The sequence below is a fragment of the Sebastes umbrosus genome, chromosome 18 (genome assembly GCF_015220745.1).
Source record: "Sebastes umbrosus isolate fSebUmb1 chromosome 18, fSebUmb1.pri, whole genome shotgun sequence".
Taxonomy (NCBI): domain Eukaryota; kingdom Metazoa; phylum Chordata; class Actinopteri; order Perciformes; family Sebastidae; genus Sebastes; species Sebastes umbrosus.
Window position 1 is genome coordinate 11,392,070 of NC_051286.1, and position 20,217 is coordinate 11,412,286.

A 20,217-nucleotide genomic window follows, 5' to 3' on the forward strand; every position below is an offset into this window, starting at 1 on the left:
TTTAAACCATTGCAGGATGTCACTGAATACACCTAAAATAAAGGAGACAGTTTGAGAGAAAGGCACTATATGCTGTGGGGCACACGTTACATAACTTGAAAGACATTTTATTGGCTTTAATTGTCACGGGACGTCCTGCACAATCCCTCCATTTTCAAAAAGCTACCTTCAATAGCAACCACACTTTTTAATTCACTCGACCCAGATTTTTAAAAAAAATGGCAGCTTGCAAAGCACTTTAAGTTTTATTATGATAATATACTAGTTAGAATAATTCTTTACAATATAGTGCATTTCAAAAGTGCCTCACTATAAATGGAGACAATAGACCAAAGAAAAGTTCTGATCTAACCAGGGAGATACCAGTGAGGAAGACAAGGATTTGGCATTTCATTTGTGTGCAGAAGATTTTCAGCCAGTGACTAGATACCAGAAACTCTTTTTTTACGAAGAAAAATCCACATTCTCGGTTACAAAGGGATGACAGTTATGCTGCTGATACCTGTATCTCCACAGAGGTAGCACAGATCTTCCATAAATCTATTACATTTTCCCGGTGTAATCCATAAATCTACCATTTTGTTCTGTGCAGAAGTCCAGCTGGTCCTCAGTGGAAATACAAGTATGCACACAGGGCAGGGTGGTGTTAAGAGAGGTAATAAACCTCAGTCAACCCCTCACCCAAGCTACGCACATAAAAACAGCATGTCGTCCTCCCCGCCCTCACTTCCTCCCTCTGTCCCTCCACGTCTCTCTCCCCTGACCTGGCCATCTCTTCTCCTCCTGCTTCACTATTGAAATAAATCATCTCACTGTCCGGGGATTTTTTTCATTTTTGCTTCCCATCCAGAAGTGGGGAATTCTCTTATTCCTTTCAAAGATATCCTCAATTGTCCTCCACATAGAAACACATGACTGCTCTATAACACTTTAGTAAATGATTTATTTACCATTAATAATAAAGCTGTTATTTACTCCCTTCTAAACCTTTTACAATTGGCGCTCTGTTAGAGAGTGGTACCAGGATGTTTTGCGCAGTTTGACACATCAACTAGACTACAGTACCCATGAGCCTCAGTGGCTGTTGCTATGGAGAACATGCAAGTCAGGAATAAAAAGCCACATGATAGTTACGCTATTGATCCAGAATCTAGGGATGTCACGAGAACCGGTACTTCGGTACCAGGTCGATGCCAAAATTCTGAGAATGTGACGGTACTCGTACTGTAGGTACCGTCAGGGCTCGAGACTTATGGCGTCCTGTTGTCCCGGGGACGATAGAAAATGTCCCTGATAATGCTACATTATAAACAACAAATCTGTGTTGAAATCAGCAGGAGGAGAGCTAGTAACGTTAACTGTTAGCAGCCAGTGGGTAGCACAGTCCTGGTTGGCTAAATAACGAAGCTAACAGCTAATGTACGGAGGTCGCATTGAGTTACAGTGTGATACCTTCAAGCTCTATTCAGTAAAAATGAGCGTGAATTGTGCGAAGGTAAATTATAACCTTATACCTTGTTCATATGTAATCTTGTGAAATGTAGTTTTTGGCAAGAAACTTGAGGTAAATCATCAGGGACTAAAAAGGAGTGTATGTTGAAGTACATGGGATTTATTGTTTTGGTTTTTACAGTGGTATCGAACTGGTATCTTGGAATTTCGATGGTCTTGGTATCGACTACTAAATTTCTGGTATTGTGACATCCCTACCAGAATCCAAAAGTGAATTAATCAAACAGGTAAATCATACTGGTGTTGTGCTCATCGATGGCTATTTCTACTGGTTGAAGAAACAATCAACCAATCAGAGCTTTGTAGGCGGGAGTAAGAATGCAGATGTCATCTTCCCACATAGCTATAGCCAGGAAGCACTCGTGAAAAACGGCGACAAGCGTGGATGAGATCGACTCATATCTTTGCGTATTTCATCATTGAGCCAGAGTTCTTTCACCACTACTTTCATGTCCATTATAGCCAGGAAGTATTCCAACTGCCAGTCACCTGACATTGTCTATGCAGAAAATGAACAGGACTTTTACCTTCAAACCCCCGAATGTCAAAAATAAATCCTCCCACTTCTCTACTCCATTGCCCTTGAAATAGGTCTGTGGGTTGAGGTGTAGATGGCAGCTCATTTCCCAACATATTCCTTGTCACCCACTCCATGTCTTCCCACAGGAATAGCAAAATTCCCCTTCCTGATAATTATGAATGATTCTGCCCTTCTCCCTCTTCTCCCTCTATCTCTCCTCTCACTGCTCGTATCACACAGAGATGTAATTAATCATGTAGACACCCCGCTAGTCTTAATACTAAGGGTGCCCTCCTTTTCTCTATCTCTCTGTCTTCCCCCTATACTCTTAATCTAGCTCTGTGTCCATCAGTGCCTCTCAATCTCCCTCACACACACACACACACTGTGAAGGTCTCATTAATCACCTGTTCACATAGAAAAGCTCTGTAATGCCTACCAGTGGGATCATTTGGTGGTTGGTCTTTTTTACCCTCGTCTCTATACTGTATACTTTATGCACCACCACAACACGGTGCTCTCATTCGCAGTGCGTGTGTATTAGAGTGCATCTCTCATCAGCGCGCTCATACGCCAGGATAAATATGATAATCGTCGCCAGCAGGCTTGCCCTCTGGTCCCGCTCTATTTTTAGACGTCAGATGTTGAAATAGTTCAAGTTCTTAAAAAGGGCAGGCTGCGAGCCACCGCGGCATCCTCGTAAAGTCGGGCACAGGATCTGTCGACCCAACCCCACAGACGAACCCAAACAACATTCATTTCACACTCCAAATTCATTATTTTTAAATCCGCAAGCAGTTTATCACCAAAAATATTTAGCGCATGTTCCCTCCGGATGTATTTATTGACTGGCAGATGGTTTATAGCTACCTTCAGTACTGCCTTGAGTGTATTTTCATAACAGATTGAAAGAGTTTGACAGATTAAATTGACATTTTTCTGTCAAAGGAGCTCCTGATGTGCAAGAAGGGTGGCACATTATGATGATATATAGCAACATGAGGGTGGGTGCTACGCTTCTGCAACAGCGCCATCTGTCTGGACAGCATCATCAGCTGTAACCACCCTATGAGAGCATGCTCACATGCACAAAACACGCCGGCCTGGCTATGTAAACAAAGCATGGAGAAGCTCAGATTACAACACACGCAGAGGGAGAGTGACTTCATTCTCTGCTCGGGTAGAGATTACTCCTCTATATCTTTAGACAACAGTTGTTTTCCGCTATATTAATGCTCTGGATATCGTATAGAAAGAGCGCCTTTAAACAGTTTCTCAACTGACAGAAGATTTGACTCATCTCACCCACCCAAGTACTTAGGTTTGGTATTACAATATCGAAAAAGTAAAATATGAAAAAAATTGTTGTTGTGTTTGGACGCATTCAGTTACTTTCCCAACTGCTGCTTCACTCTCTTTTGAGACTGTTTCTCCTTCTGTCTCTGTCTGAATAAGTCATCTTTGTCTTCGCTGAGATGTTTCTGTTGTCGGTGTGTATGTGTGTGTTCTTGGCAGGCGCAGTAGCTTAAGGACGGCGTGTCCTAGAACTGGGGTTGATAAAGTCCAGCAGGGATGTCCTGTGTTGTCCCAAAGCAAAGTATATACACAGCCCGCCCTGAGCTGTAATGAACAGTGTGTTTGTTTTTTTTGCGTGGATGACAGAAATTAGATTCATTTTTGCTGGTCTTTTCAGGAGCCAAATCATAAAACTATGTAGTGATAGATTTCCCTGCTGCTTCTTGCTTTTCATATCTCCTTCCAGTGTGTGTGCTTAACTTTCCACTGTGACCGTGAGCCAACGCTCTTGACGTGACCGTCCAGCACTGATCAAAACATACTGACCCAATGATGCTGTACTACGGTAACGTGACTAGCCATGCCTCTGTACCAGCCTGCACTGATTGGCTGTTTGAGGTGGGCTTGGCTGGCTGACTCTCCCTCCTCGGGTGAACTGATTGGAGGAAACGTAAGAGTAAACAAGGAGTTCTTTGAGCATGTGGTCTTACACAACTAGGTACACAAAGCATGCATGCAGGCAAAGAAAGAAGAGAGGGAGAGAGAGGGAGGGAGACAAATTGGGAATGATAGAAAGAGAGAGAGAGGTTGACATTGCAGTAGTAAGGGCTCAGTGATGACAAGAGGAGGCTTTTTTTGTGATTTAACAAGGTCACAACTCTTGGAAAGCAGTGTGTGTGTGTGTGTGTGTGTTCACTAACTGCAATTTAATTCTAAGAGGAACTTGATATTGCTGTTCACACCATAACGATGGATTTGTCAGTCTCAATAAGGCATCATAGATTGGATTCATAACAATAAAATGATCCTGAATTGATTTGATGTTTAAAGTGTCTGTGCGTGTCTGCATTCCCACGAAGACCGTAATCTATTCACAAAAAAGAGGAGCGGAGGGAGAATAAGAGTAGAAATATAAGCAGAATGAGGTGTAACAGGATTCCTTCTGTGAAGCTCCAGATCCCCGTCCAGTGTACAGACACACACACACACATAAATACAACACAAGCTGAGAGAGACACCCAGCCGCTGGCCGGGAAGCACATATGATTGAAGAGAATGGAATGTTCTGTCTGCAGTCCAGAGCTCAAGGCAGCTGGAACCTGGACCCAGTGTGAGTGTGTTAGTGTAGGATCACAGTATAAATAACCGTCCTCTCTCTGCAGTGTTAGCGCAGACCAGCAGGGCTGTTTATTTATAAACCACCTTATACGTGTCAAAGAGCTGCATGTCGTCTATGCTTTTACCTCACACCACCTCGCTACACTTTCACTGCTCTCCTCTATACGACTTAAGGTCGATTTATGGTTTACATGTCCACGTGGTTGCACTGTTGCGTCACCTCACATCGCCTGTGTCTAGGCCAAAAAATTGCACTCGGGCACATTGCAAAGACTACAGCCAACGGCCAACGACCACATACGTTCTGCACCTGCGTAAGATGAGATAACTCTCCACACCAGCAGGCGGCGGTAGTCTGTATTCGTCATTCAAGAAGTGAAACCGGAAGACTGCAGATATACAAGCAGTTGTTATGATACGTACATGAAACAAAGTGGCGTTTGCCGGCCATGTTCACACCACTCTCACTCACCACTTAGCTTCGTTCCAGATGGCCATGTCTTTGTGAAAATATCTGTGTATTGAAATGATTGGATATGATCAGACACACCGCTCACCGACGGCCCCAAACTGTCTGACGGGCCGACCGTCAGCTTGGTGTGTCAGAGCCTTTACACAAACACGGATAGTCTCTTCATGCATCAGGGCTCAATGCTAACTTTTAAAAGTAGTTGCCAACTCAAAATATGATTGCCATTTTTACTGACCTTATAGTTTGAGTAATTAAATACTAATAGTAAGTAGTACGCTGTAATACGTCAGCTTAATAATGAAAATGGGACGTGTATACATGTCATGTGTATGTTGTACATGCTTTGCAGTATAATTTTCCATCCAGCTCAAAGATGACATCACAAGTTTACCTTTTTCGGTTCATTCAGGTTCATCTGGTTCTTTGTCAGTTGAATCAATTTACACATTTGTTTGTGATGTTGACACGTTAGTCAAACTTTTCACCCCGCAGTCAAGTAACTTAATCGGCTTCGCCATTGTCTCTAAAACAGATGCCTGTGTGCACACGAGTAAATGTACCAGCGCACATGCAGCGTTTTCTGGTTTCGGTTCTGACTGTAATATTTGAATATCACTAAACAACAAATATTTGAAAAGGAAGTGAAAGTTTTTATACCCGTTGCCACAATTTGTCAATTACTAATTACTTTTTTAATAAAAAAGTAAACTACATAAGGTAAAGCTCACTGAATTTATAGAGTTTTGTCATTCAGTATTTTCCAAATAAGAGTTACACTTGTCTAAAATATGACATGTTTGTGGCTAAAATAATCTTAAGCCTATTTATTGATTGATTGTCTTATTTAAGAGGGACACTGCAAATTCCTAAACATAACTGTGATAGTTAAACCAGACTTTATGTATTTATTTATCTCAGTTTGCTTTTATAACATTTTGTACCAGTCATGTATCTGTGGTTCATTTCAGGATGCAACCTGTCGTCTGTTTGCACAAACTTAATCTTGTTTCCATTCGCTAAAGAAAGAACATTTGAGGGCGTTACAAACATTATTTCCACCACAGCTCATTGTCAGCCCGCGTCTTAAATGGTAACTAATGTTGCGCAAGTTGTCCGCTTGACCCAGCAGCGGTCATTGTTGACATTAGACTCAGATTAGTGCTGGTTTACATAATGGCTGATAACGTGCGGTTATGTTTGGCCAGGACTCACACACACACATATACACATGTGTCAGACGGTGGTTAAGTACACCAGAGGTGTGAGGATCAGGTCACAGAGTTGGTCCAATCACAGCGGTGGTAGCAGGGTCGAGGGGCGGGGCTAAGGCGAGAGCTGCAAACTCATGGCACTTTGACCTTTGACACATTGCTGTCTCCTGGCTCTGTGACACTGTAACCCTCTGACCCAGCACATGAAGAGCTGTGAGTGTTTGTCTCTGCATTTCCTTACAGCTGAAGGCGGGGAAGGTTGTGTCTGGGTTGGGCCGACCAGTAAAATGTTTCTCTCAGGCACTCGCACAAAGAACAGGAACCTGGCAAAGTGAAACTGACCCAGTTCATACATCTGAGTTCAGATATGTGCTGTAGCTGGGTGATGAAATACACTTGCAACACCATGCAGACCCTCCCTTTTCTGTACTGCCTGGCTACGCAAACCAATTTCACTCCACCAATCACCGCTGCTAGAGCCAGGATGGCTACAACCAATTAGAAAGCACCCTTAGAATCGTCTGCACCAATCAGAGGCGCCTGCTCTGAGGAACCTCAGGGGTCTGAGGTATTAAATAATATACATTTACAACATGCATCGGTGGTATTAAATTGGTATCATTCCCTCACAGTAGATTTTAAATCTCCTTAAAATGCCTCCTTAAAAATTCAATGTACACACACCTTCTACATTCAGATTTACATAAATGCAAATATATTTAGAGATCCCACCTACGCACCTTCCAAAATCAGAATAATGAGCGAAAGGAAAGAGAGATTCCTAGCGTGGTTGCTGACAGTGATTAATTGTTCCCACATGTTGCTGACGGACAAAAAGGCCTCTGTGTTCCTGAGCTTTGGCTGCAGCTGGTGCACACACACACACACACACACACGCACACACACACACACACACACGCACACACGCACGCACGCAAACACACACACGCACGCACGCACACACGCACGCACGCACACACACACACACAGCTGGGGCCTGTCTCACGAAGCGAGTGAGGCTATCTTTGAGTCAGTTTGCTGCAAAAATGTAACACGGGTGAACCTGGATAACCGGTCTCATGAACTTTGTCGACCAGTTTTCCCGACCGGCTAAACCAAATCTACTTTGGTTAAAGGAACAGTTTGATATTATGGGAAATATGTGTATTTGCTTTCTTGCTGAGAGCTCGATTAGATTATTAAAAAACCGTGAGAGGGCAATGAAAAATGGGAATCTCCAAGGAAAATCGGGAGGGATGGCAAGGTTACTGGCTACTGGCTGTAGCTTCATATTTAACCTAAAGATATGAAATCAAAGTAAAGACATTTGTTAGACAAGGGTTGAATCCAAATTTAGCTCACTAAAATACTTGTCTACCTTTGAGAGACAGGGCCCAGATAGATGCGTTAATTTAGACTCTCAAATGAGAGAGGATGAGGAGGAGGACGGTACAAAACAGAAAACTGGAGGGATAAATTAGGTCGAGAGAGAGAGATAACAAGAAGTCCAAAAAAATCCCTAAAATTAGCCGGGCAGTGTCAACAGCGCCATTATCCCTTGGAAGGTTGTTGCTGCAAGCTGTGTTAATGTGTGTCTGTGTGTGTTATTTAGCTCTTGTCGCTGCATAGTAGGAGTTATGAATCAGAGCTGCTGCCTCAGTGAGCTGTTATTATTATTAATGGGCTTTGGGAATACCCCAGAGGAGCTACTGTACAGTAGTAAGCAGCATACAGTATCCCACTCGCACTGCGATGTCACATGTACACAAACTCATATAGAGTGCATACATTCTGCAAGTAGCAAAATATAAAATAGTCGTGTTTACTCAATCACGCAAGGAAGCGCTGCTACGGATAATGCTGCCGTATTGATTTCAGCGATTATATCTATTTCAGTTATGAAGCTGCAGGTGTACAGATGTAGGGGAGGAGACGTGATTAAGATTACATAACAAGAAGGAACTCCCCCTTGTGTATTAGGAGGATTTTCCTAATATTTTGTACACAGAGACTCTTTGGAGACTCTTTTTTTCCACATCTGAGACGGTTTGCTCCCACAGTTCAGTAAGTGAAATATGGAGGCTGTTAGCAAACTCAGGTGTGATTTAAGCAGAGATGGAAAGCGTACTAGAATATTGTACTCAAGCAGGTAATAAAATTAACACCTGCCAACCGCCAAATGCAGGGGAGATGTTGGCTGTGGCAGGTAAAAATTCAGGTCTCCTGCCACTATGGCAGATGTTTTATTTTTAAACAGTAATTCCTAATTTCAGACCCTGTACTCAAGTAAAAATAGTAAAGCAAAAGTACTGTTAATTTAATTAGGGATGCACCAATCCAACTTTTTCAGTCATGATACCGATAGCGATACTTGGACTTTAGGTAACAGCCGGATAACCGATTCAATAGTATAAGCCAAGTATACTTAAACTTCTCCATACTTGTCAGTATGCGCCAAGTATACTTAGACTTTTCTGTATTCTTGCCAGTATAAGACAAGTAAACTTAGACTTGTCTGTATACTTGTCAGTTTAAGCCAAGTATACTTAAGACTTTTCTGTATTCTTGCCTGTATAAGCCAAGAATACTTAGACTTTTCTGTGTACTTGTCAGTATCAGCCAAGTACACTTAGACTTTTCTGTGTACTTGTCGCATGAGCCAAGAATACTTAGACTTTTCTGTATACTTGTCAGTTTAAGCCAAGTATACTTATACTTTTCTGTATACTTGTCAGTAAAGCCAAGTATACTTAGACTTGTCTGTATACTTGTCAGTAAAGCCAAGTATACTTAGACTTTTCTGTATACTTGTCAGTTTAAGCCAAGTATACTTATGTATACTTTTGTTAAGTATATCTCTGATAAGTACATAAAACGTTAACTGAAAGTACACTCTCTTATTTTAAGTTTAAAAGAAGTATAGTAATAGCACACTTGAACAAACTTCTTTTTGGTAAGGGTACTTCCACTCCTGGATTTAAGAGTAGTTTAATGTACTCCTGGGAAGGTAAATAATATGATTGGTTTTGTCATTAGATACAGTAAGAATCACGGCAGCCAGAAATTAGTTGTGGTTTGCAGGAGACTGGATGTCTACATGAAATGAAGCAAAGGAAATGTCAAAACACAAATGGTTAAAAGGGTCAGTCCGCTAAAATCATAATACAACATATTTTCCACTTGCAGAACCACAAGTGTTTCAGTTTTATTTGCCAGGATCTACGCCACTGAGACTTCTGCTCCATCCCAATAATACCATTGGGGTGAATGAAATTTTGTTTATGGTGCTCAAGCCTTTCATAAATTACATTTTAAAAATATATCTAGTACAGGGTTTGTGAGGAAGAGTATGTGGGAGGATCTACTACTGCTATGTATACACACACATATACATCACACGTAATACTGATACATAGCAGGCACAGTTTTCTTTCTTTCATCTTGCAATCATCCTCCTCTCACCCTCTTTCTCACCATCACTCACACATTTTCACTTGGCACCTTGTTTTTGTTTTTTTTCTTTTTATCACTGTCCGTGCTCCGGCTGCAGATGTCCCCTTTCCTTTTATTGCTGCTCCATCACACCGAGTTAGAAATATCTCACCTGACATTTGGGAGATGGGAGCAGTGGCACGGAAAAGAGAAACATTAAACAAGTGGCTTTGTTGGAAAGAGGCGGTGTAGGGATAAAGGTGGTGTAGGATGAAGCGAGGGGGAGAAGGATTGATGAAGTGTCAGGTGCTGGCAGGTAAATGTTTACAGCAGCGAGACACGGAAACTCACATTCCATTCATTCTGCTCTCATTCATCCCTCCAAAAGTTGTCTTTTTCCTTTACAAAGTCTATCTTCTGCCAGTATTTACATCTCCCTGGCAGCTGGAAACATTTAGCCAGTGTGTGTGTAAAATGTTCTGTAATAAAGCAGCGTTACGTCATGCCTCCAGAGATGCTTACAGAGGATAAACACTGGTCTCCCTGGTATCTCTTCTCATCTTACCTCATTGCACACATACACTTGGGAAACGTACATTCACATGCACACAGCATTCATGATTAAATGCAACTTTTTATGGGTTTGCTAATGCACAGCAGTGGTCACAAAAAGCACACAGTCCTGCAGAACTTTTGCATTTACAATAAAACACTTAAAGAGCCTGCAAATGCAAAACCGGGCATTTCCATACCACAAAAACACACACATAAATGCTCAAAAATACACACTTGCATAGGGTCATAGGTTCAGTTTGGCCCCAGAGATTCAAACTTTCTTTCTCTGCCAACGTAGCATTCAGAACGGTAACTTAAGCCTCTCTTTCTCCTCTCTGATTGGACCGCTTTTGACCAGAATAACAATCCAGAGCAAATTGTCTGTAGACTGTTGCCCAGGAAAGACGGGACTGCTTCATGGAAAACAATATTGTGATTCCCACAAAAACTCTGAAGCTGTTTGGAACCCAGAAATCTGTTCTGTTTTAGGGAGTGAAAATATACACGGGATGAAAACAGAGGGGAAAAATGCGTGCATGTTGTGGATGGCGGTTGGGTTGTTTATATGGGAGGATATAGCATAGCCCCAGAGTCCCTCAGGGCCCATAAGAGCTATGTGTTTGTGAAACAACAGAAACTGCGGAAGAGGAAGGGGGCATGGAAAGAGAAGGAGGCAAAATAACGAAGTAAACGAGGCCTTTAGTAGGTTGTTCGGCACAAAAAGACGAGGAAAAAGGAGAAGAAGAAATGGAAAAAATGCTTGAGACAAAAATCAAATCAACAAGCTCATAACCATATAATTATCCTTAAAATGCCGTTTTATTAAGGTTTATAGTTTTGTTTTTACTGTGGGTTGATATTTGAGAAGGTGACTGAGTGTATGTATGTGTGTATCATGATGCTGTCATACAAGAACCATGACATGATGTCTTTTTAAGTAACCAGATGGCTGAGAGTGTGTTTGTGTAAACGGGGGGGTTGTCCAGATGCACATGTGCATGGGGTATAATTTGCCGTACAGATCAAGTGAAGTTGGTGTTTTGAGTCTTAAATAACCGTAAAGCCAGAGCTTACGTCATTCAATCCTTCTTTTAACCTGCACTAATCGATTAGTGAAGACGAATAGTGGCTGAGTTGGAATGACGTCTCTACAGTGTAAACATGTTATCTGAATTCTTGATATCGTGCAAATGGATAACCCATAATGTCACGCAACAACACAACTTACAAGATCTACTCTTGTTTAAATAGTGCTGTAGTTTCATGAAATAAATGGTCATTTTCTTGTGGTTTAAATATAACCCAACTTTGTGACATCAATCTAAAATCCCTGTTGGTTCAGTAATGAATCCATCAGATCCTCCTCTCTTCTTGTTCTCTGACTATAACCGTTCTCCATCGGGATTAGCACAGAAATTAATAGTTGGACTGAAATGTGACAAAGGTTATAGAAGTTCCATCTATAAAAATTGTGAACATTTAGAAATCCTTTTGCCAATCATAATTTAACAACACTAAAGCTGCCTTCACATGACAAGAGATTTGCTCTTCACTCACCGCGAGGTAGAGCGCAGAGTAGGTATAATGTGCCATCAAAAAGTGCGCAAGGAATGCCATTAACTGTGGCAACAACCCCAGTTGCAGCTGTTATCTCATTGGTTGTGAAAAGGTCAGTGGCAACCAAGGTCAAAGTTGAAATGATTTGATCTTTGAGCACAGCCCTCAGCGGCAATTTCGGGTGGTGCGCCACACCAAAGGTAGTGCTTCTGCCTAGCACCGCTCTCCCAATTGGAAAATATGTGATTTTACCACTGATCATGTGTTGGCGGCTCAAGAGACTACAGTCTTGTTAGCATCTCTGTGATGTAGTGTGTAGTAAGAACGCCGTTCTTGCTTTAGGCGTGTTATATTCACGCCATGTAGTTTGTTCTGACTGCAATGTAGTGATGTAGAATAAAAGGGGAGAAACACAAACATAGGACCTTTCAACCAGGAGACCGGTGTTCGATGCTGGGGATTTGTTTTGTAAGTTACGTTAGTGATGTTTGTCATGTTTTCCGTAGTGATGTTATGCTGTTTCCATATGTATATTACTTAGGTCGGCTAGGCAAAATGTGACACTGACACACTTTCCTTTGATGGACAGGCAGGTCTATTACACATATTGGCATGATATCGGGTTGCATTTGGTCATAGACCAAAGTATTGGACAATTGGAAATGTTGGCCTGATGGTCGTGCTAGAGGAAAAGTCCGGGAATCATCACAGTCACTAGGCTTCTTCCTCTGGGAACAATGAATGTCTGTGCAACATTTCAGGGAAATCCATCCAATAGATGTCCAGTTATCTCAGTCTGCACCAAAGTGATGGACCGACCAACAGACACTGCCATCTCTCAAGCCTTCTAGTAAAAAGTGTGTACAACTGCTACAGCATCAGTGTAAAATAAGAAAGAGTGTCAGTCTGTGCGTATGTAAACAAAGCCAGCAGTGAGGCAACAAGTGATTCAACAGGGGTGTTATATGGCAGTTTTAATGTGTACATACATCTGTGAATAAAACTCTTGATCATTAACAGGGGCTGTCATGTGCACCAGTTCCCCCACAATGGGCCTCTGGGGCTCGCACAAGGAAGCAGCTCAGAGTTGATCAATACGCACCAGACAGACACACATGATCTGACACAGAGCGAGCTCCTTAAGCAGCACAGGGGCTCTTTGTATGTGTCATTCATAATCGAGGAGACGCTTGATTATAGACCACTGTCTCTGTTTTCTCCTTTATGTCCGCAACACAAAAGCTACAGCGGGAACAATGCAGACATCAGCGCTAAGTGCTGCTACACGTTAATGTGTTCCTGTCTATATTTAGTGGATGAACAACTGAAACAATAGGATTTTGCCTTGTTTGTGTGTCTAGTCACCAGAGCAACTGTTTACATTGCTGCAGAATCAGTAGTAGTGGGTGGTTTATGGATCTGTGTTGTTGGACTTAATGAGAGGTATTCATTGAGTGTTGTATTGGTAAAAGGAAAGAAAGAATACGACAAATCAATATTGATGCCAGTCATTGTTTGAGTAATTGTTTCAAAAGGATTTCACACACATCACTTAACGCTGTCTCTTCTCTTTCTCTCCTTTGTGTTACAGAACTCCATCCGGCACAATCTTTCCCTCCACAGCCGCTTCATCCGCGTCCAGAACGAGGGAACGGGGAAGAGTTCCTGGTGGATGATCAACCCAGAGGGAGGGAAGGGTGGCAAGGCTCCTCGCCGACGTGCAGTCTCCATGGACAACAGCAACAAGTACACCAAGTCCGCCCGTGGCCGTGCTGCCAAGAAGAAGGCAGCTCTGCAGGCCGCGGCCGCAGCAGCTGGCGAAGGCGGCGGAGACAGTCCTTCAGGTCTCTCCAAGTGGCCCGGAAGCCCGACGTCACGCAGCAGCGAGGAGCTGGACGCCTGGACAGACTTCCGCTCCCGCACTAATTCCAACGCCAGCACACTGAGCGGTCGCCTCTCACCCATTCTGGCCAACCCTGAGCTAGACGAGGTGCCCGATGACGAGCCTCCTCTCTCGCCAATGCTGTACTCTAGCCCTGGCAGAGCGCTGTCTCCTGGCAACCCCACGACCAACGGGAAGTCCGTGCCGACTGAGCTGCCCCGCCTGGCCGACCTGGCGGGTACAATGAACCTGAATGACGGACTCACAGATGACCTGATGGACGAGTTGCTGGATAACATCAACCTGGTGCCAACCGTGACGTTGCCGATCGCTATAAACGGTTCCTCAGGGTTCAATTTTGTGTCCAAGCCCAACGGACTGGGCTCACCTCCCTCCACCTCCTCTCCCTCCACCAACTCTTCTTCTAACGGTGGAGTTAACGGTTACAGTAACTCCATCTTCGGGCCCATCACAGGGGTCTCCTCTCTGCGTCCGTCCCCCATGCAAACCATCCAGGAGAACAAGCAGACCTCCTTCTCCAGCATCAGCGTGCCTCGCTTTGGCAGTCAGACACTACAAGACCTGCTCAACCCTGACAGCCACAGCCACAGCGATGTCATGATGACCCAGTCCGACCCGCTGATGTCACAGGCCAGCACCGCCGCCGTCATTTCTCAGAACTCCCGCCGTGGCCTCATGCTCCGTAATGATCCCGTAATGACCTTTGGGACCACTGGGGGACTTCAGGGCAGCCAAGGGGAGATAGTTCAAAGTAACAACCACAACCATAGCTCCCTGAGGTCTCTAAACGGAGGCCTGAACCTCGCCAACGAGGCTAACGTTCTGGCAAATGCCAAGCAGCAGCTCCTGCTCTCACCCTTGGGAGGAAACGGTTCCTCTTCCATGCAGATCGACACCTCGATCTTCCTAAACGGAACAGTTAGCAGCAGTGGAGGGATCTGCCAAGACCGTTTCCCCACAGATCTGGACCTGGACATGTTCAACAGCACCCTGGAGTGTGACATGGACACCATCATCAGGAACGAACTGATGGAGGCAGACGGCCTGGACTTTAACTTTGACACTCTGGCCAACATGAATGGAGTCGGCAACTTCGCAAGCACCAAGCAGACCTCTGGGAGCTGGGTACCCGGCTGAGAGGGTCAGGCCGGGGAGGAGCAGAGCAGGTGTGTATGTTTGAGTGTTGTGTGGGCGTAAATCTTGCGGTATTTGAGTAAAAGTGAGCATATTTAGATGAAGGAATGCCGAGTACAGATCCGATACTAGTGCTCTTTTTTTATAAAATGTAAAATCTGTAAAGTTCTGTGCAGAACTGATTAAGATATGTGTAAGCTTACATGACCATACGTGTACCATAAGTGGAAACATTCATACACCAACATCCTTTGTAGGCTTTTGTGCTGTAGCATAACTGGTGTTGTAAACAGATACAAAGACAAATAAAAAAGCACTGAATTTCTGTTTCTGTTATAAACCATAATCAAAGTCGATGCTGCAATCATTGTCCTGTGAATCCACATGGAAAAGGTTCTCTCAAGATAATTACATGCCTCCGCAACTCTTCACCAAACCACTTCAACTGTTTTCCCCGAACCAAAGCCGACCTGCTGAACAAAGTAGCTTCTCCACTATTTTTTTTCCAACTGCAGTTGCTAAAAGTTGTTTTTAATAAGATATAATATCAGTCCTCGTTTTCTAGGCTGTTCTCATTTATCAACATTTGTTTAACATGCAATAGAATGTATTATATCCATGCACAGTTTCAAAACGACGTCCCCACAGAAAGTGCAAAAAAAGTCTTAATCAACTGGAGTAAATCTTTAGAAACATTAGCTTACCGCAAAAGTGAGGTTGCGTCCGAAATTCCATACCAACATGCTATTTAGTACGCTAAAACAGAATGTGAGATTTTTTAGTATGTCCTAAACCTTAGTATGAAACCAATGGTACGCAAATTGCATACTATGTCCAGTGACATATTACAGTATGCAACGCTGGACACTACAACGTTCATATTAAACGTTGACTTCAATTTAATTTCACTTTGCTAGGCGTAATATATATTGTAAATTAATTCAGACTTTGATTCTCACAAATCAACGTTTTGGTCACATGAGGTTGGTACGGTTTACCATGGTCTCCAACCGGAAAGGAAGCTCTCAGGAAGTGGCGATGTAAATTACTGCTCAGTGCGTCTGAAAAGACACATACTGTACTACTGTTTATACACACATACTACTGTAAGATAGTACACATATTGGGTATGTAGTGCATAGTATGCGAGTTCGGACGCCGTCAACATTTCTGGTTTCACAGTAAAGGTCTACCTCTGGCTTGCATGTGCAAATGCATTTATTGTGAAAAACATGCAGGAAGTAGTAGCTGTAGCTTTAAGCACACTAGCTGCAAATGAGCCGAGTGGAACAAAAACATGCATGATCCGATCGGTGCATTCCTGGTAGAAACATATGACTTTACAACAAAAAAAGATGTTTCCTTGCTTTTAGTAAGTACAAATACTCAGACATAATCATCTTGTCCATTATCTCTCCAGGTCTGAACTGTGTAGTGCAAGAGAAGATCAGACACTCAACATCCTTTTTGCCAAACCTGCCATCAGCACAACGTAAAAAATACGAACCCTGTGTTTACAGAAGACTTCCTCTCGAGAGCTTTACCTTCGCTCCCACACTGGTGAACCATGAACGATCCGACAGACTCTAGAGATACTGCACATCAGCCCTCAAAGCCTCCTGTGAAACAACAACAAACAACAACAAAAGAAACTCACAAATCGAATTATGCAATTTTCCTTTTGACACCCAGTCTGTTGATATCAAAGAGACACTGCTTTATCAGAAGGGGTTTCAGGTGGAATATGAGGACTCAATATCAAGCAAAGATTGAAGGAGGTGCGCGGTGCAGTTTTTTCTGTTGAAGACAACAAAAAAAAAGTGTAAAGTGAAAAAATCAAGAAGTGATGTGGTGTAAATCTGATCCAGTGGTTTCCTGGGATGTGTTATGTTGAAAAAAAAAGAATTTCCCTCTGTTCTCACTTAGTGATTTTAAATGTTCAGTGTTTGTTTTTTGGATTTTTCTGTTTTATCATAATTGTTTCTGCATCATACATACATGTCTTTACAAAAAGAATAGGTGTATTGATGAAATGAAAAGATGGAAATGGAGTATCATACAGTACATGCAGACACACAAACACTCTCCCCCAGTTTGCAAAACTTCAGAACCATTAGAAGTTAAAACTCAACGCCATGCACTTCCAGTTTTGTTCTTATAAATTGTTTCAATTAAATAAAATGCTGCATACTGAGGGTTATATTACAAATAGCTGAATATTACAAAAATATTTGTGTATATCTAACTGTAAAAAAAAATATGAAAAAAAGACTAGAGGAAGTCATGGATATTTGTACAGTGCAGGGCAGTGTAAAGTTAAAGAAGCAGGGGGAAAGATTTTGTCTGTCTTCTCTTAGATCTCTTAACTTCTGGTGAGTTCTGTCGAGGTCGTTTATCACTGCGTAATGATGTAGCCAAAATAAAATACCTGTGTCCTATTAGGTTGTGAACATTTCCACACCATTACAGGTGCTATGTAAACAGTGTTGAACCCTGCCCCTGAGAGCAAGCCGTGCATTTTCATTTGTTCATTTTCCGTTTCGACCTGCAGAAGCCCAAAGCTGCAGCCACTTGTAGCACGGCGAGGTTGAACCTGTAGACGGCGACGGGGAGGGAAGGGGAGGGAAGGGGCGGGAGCAGGGTTTTAGGCTCATTCCTCTAGAAGCCATTTGTTTCTCGAGTAAAACAATAATAAGCTATCTCTGTATATTGCCAAATTACTTGAAACAGACAGTAGGATATGCTGGCAGCCAAATCACACACACACATATATTGCACACACATAGATAGAAGAAATAATACCAGGGATCTGTGTTAAGCTCTGCTGTTTTCTTGTCAAGAGCTTGTGGGGCTTCTTATGCATATATAGAATCACTCAGGGGGGAAAAGGGAGGCTTCCCGTTTAAGTAACATCAAGTCACATTCTAATGGTATTTTAACATTTCTTGATAAAAAAAAACAAAAAACAGTAATGCTTTGTGTTTGTGAACTTGTAACCTGTGAACTTTTTGGCCGTCAAGATGAAGAAGGAAGATAATCGTCAGGGTTCACGCGGTCTGTTATGTTTTGCCGTCATAGCTTTTTTTTTTTTCCCTCTCGTCGGACTCGCATACACACACATCCCCTCCCAACCCCCCTCATGGACACGCCTGGTGCTCCTGCAGGTGACTTCCTGTATCTCCTGAATACATGTTAATGTGTGTGTTTGTCTGTGGAGTTTATTTCTGTTTGAATTAATCTCACGAGGACGTGTAATCCCTCACTATCCCTCATGGTGCATACAGCACAGCCGACTGTATGCATGTATGTATTTATGCATTATGAATTGTGTGAAATGCATATATACTCGCTGTATGTCCTTATATACTCATGTAGTACTTGACCCTTGGATTTTTGTGATACCTCTGAAGGTAAAGTTGAAGAAATAACGAACAACGCCCGGTAGGAGGGAACACTGTTACCAGCGATTTACTTATTGAACCAGATTTTTTGAAAATGGTGGAAAGCACCGTTGTTGTAGCATCTGGACGCCCCTGGTATCCCTTCTGTGTCTGGGATAGCGACATGAAGTGTGTGTCCCGCTGTGTAAAATAGTGTACAGATGTGTGTATATCACTTTGAGGCCAAGGCAGAGGAGCGTGTGTGTGCATGGTTGGCTAGAATGATCTACCGTGCTATCCGAGGTTTAGTGCATGACCTAGCTGTACCCCTCAGACCCTTCCAATGGTGCCGTCCTGCGACAGAAATTGTAACAAAGAGAGGAACCCTGTGTCTTTATAGCACTCAAACACACTTTTAAAATCAGGGCTTACAGAGCAGCATCCTCTCGCATTAATGGGTTTATTATTACAAGTGTGTGTACATCGACAGACACAGGGAAAGCCTCCTTATTTCACGGACGTTCCTCGGCTTCACACTTGTTTTATTCCACGTGGAGCACAGCAGGTTCACGTCTTGGTGCTCTCGGTGAGCGTCATAACTTTGACGGTGGTTAAAGCGTCATCTGACAATGAGCTGGAATTTCACATCTAAAATTTCCAGAGCATGTCTTTTGGCAGGGGGGGAATCCTGAGCCATCACCTGAACTACTAAGCATTTGAATTTACTGACCGTACGAAATATTAGGAGAGCTTTACTCGTCCTGTGAAGAAGACTGACAAGGTAAATCCAGGGAGTAATCCTTTCTATTTAAAGAGGGGTTATCGATCCTTGATAAAACTGCAAATCTCAATCGCAGGAAGGTGCTCCTTTACATTTTGTACATTCAGTGTAAAATGTTTTGGCTCTTTGGGGAGATAGTTTACACTTAGTCATAGTGGAGCAGGCCTTCCACACAACCACTCAGTGCTTCATTCAGGCACAGATCATCTCCTCTTGTGCCCGACACACACGCACACACACGTACACACACACACATACACCTGCAGCACAACACGTGCAAGTTTAAAGCTAAGAAAAGCAAAAAAAAAAAATAGAAGAAACATACCACTAGATACCTTAATCACCTCTTGGACGTTTCCTTTTCATTATCTTCTCTTGGACCTTTTCCACCCTGGTTTAGAGGCCCGGGCCAGCTCCCCTCCATACGCCCTCTGAACTTTGCCCTTTGAACTTTGCCCTTTATTAATCTTGCTTCTTCTCGACTTGATGTTAGTGGGTATTTTTCCTGTGTATTCCATTTTGAATTGTAATCTAGTTTGTATAAGAAATGGTGCGCATGTAAATAAAGCTTGGTGAGGCTCCACACCCTTTCCATGTGTGTGTCTTAAATTATTTTATTGCTGTAAATAGGGCTGTCAATCATTAAAATATTTAATCGCAAATAATCACAAATTAATCGCACATTTTTTTATCTGTTGAAAATGTACCTTAAAGGGAGATTTGTCAAGTATTAAATACTCTTATCAACATGGAAGTGGACAAATATGCTTGATTTATTCACTGTATGTTTATATTTATTATTGGAAATCAATTAACCCATCAACACAAAACAATGACAAATATTGTCCAGAAACCCTCACAGGTACTGCATTTAGCATAAAAAAATATGCTCAAATCATAACATGGCAAACTCAAGCCCAACAGACAACAACAGCTGTCAGTGTGCTGACTTGACTATGACTTACCTCAAACTGCATGTGATTATCATAAAGTGGGCATGTCTGTAAAGGGGAGACTCGTGGGTACCCATAGAACCCATTTTCATTCACATATCTTGAGGTCAGAGGTCAAGGGACCCCTTTGAAAATGGCCATGACAGTTTTTGGAGCATTATTTAACCCCGTTC

General features: G+C 42.6%; 1 protein-coding gene across 2 annotated transcripts in view; it reads left to right on the forward strand.

Moving 5' to 3' along the window:
* The window catches only part of foxo3b (forkhead box O3b), a 53,267-nt gene extending 33,586 nt beyond the window's left edge, over window positions 1–19,681 (forward strand). For both annotated transcript variants that reach the window (XM_037750023.1, XM_037750024.1), the window contains exons 3-4: window positions 13,485–14,962; window positions 16,351–19,681. In XM_037750023.1, the coding sequence (XP_037605951.1) occupies window positions 13,485–14,933 (1,449 nt within the window). In that variant the 3' untranslated portion in view covers window positions 14,934–14,962; window positions 16,351–19,681. The remainder of the gene's footprint in view (window positions 1–13,484; window positions 14,963–16,350) is intronic.
* The last annotated feature ends 536 nt before the right edge of the window (window positions 19,682–20,217 follow it).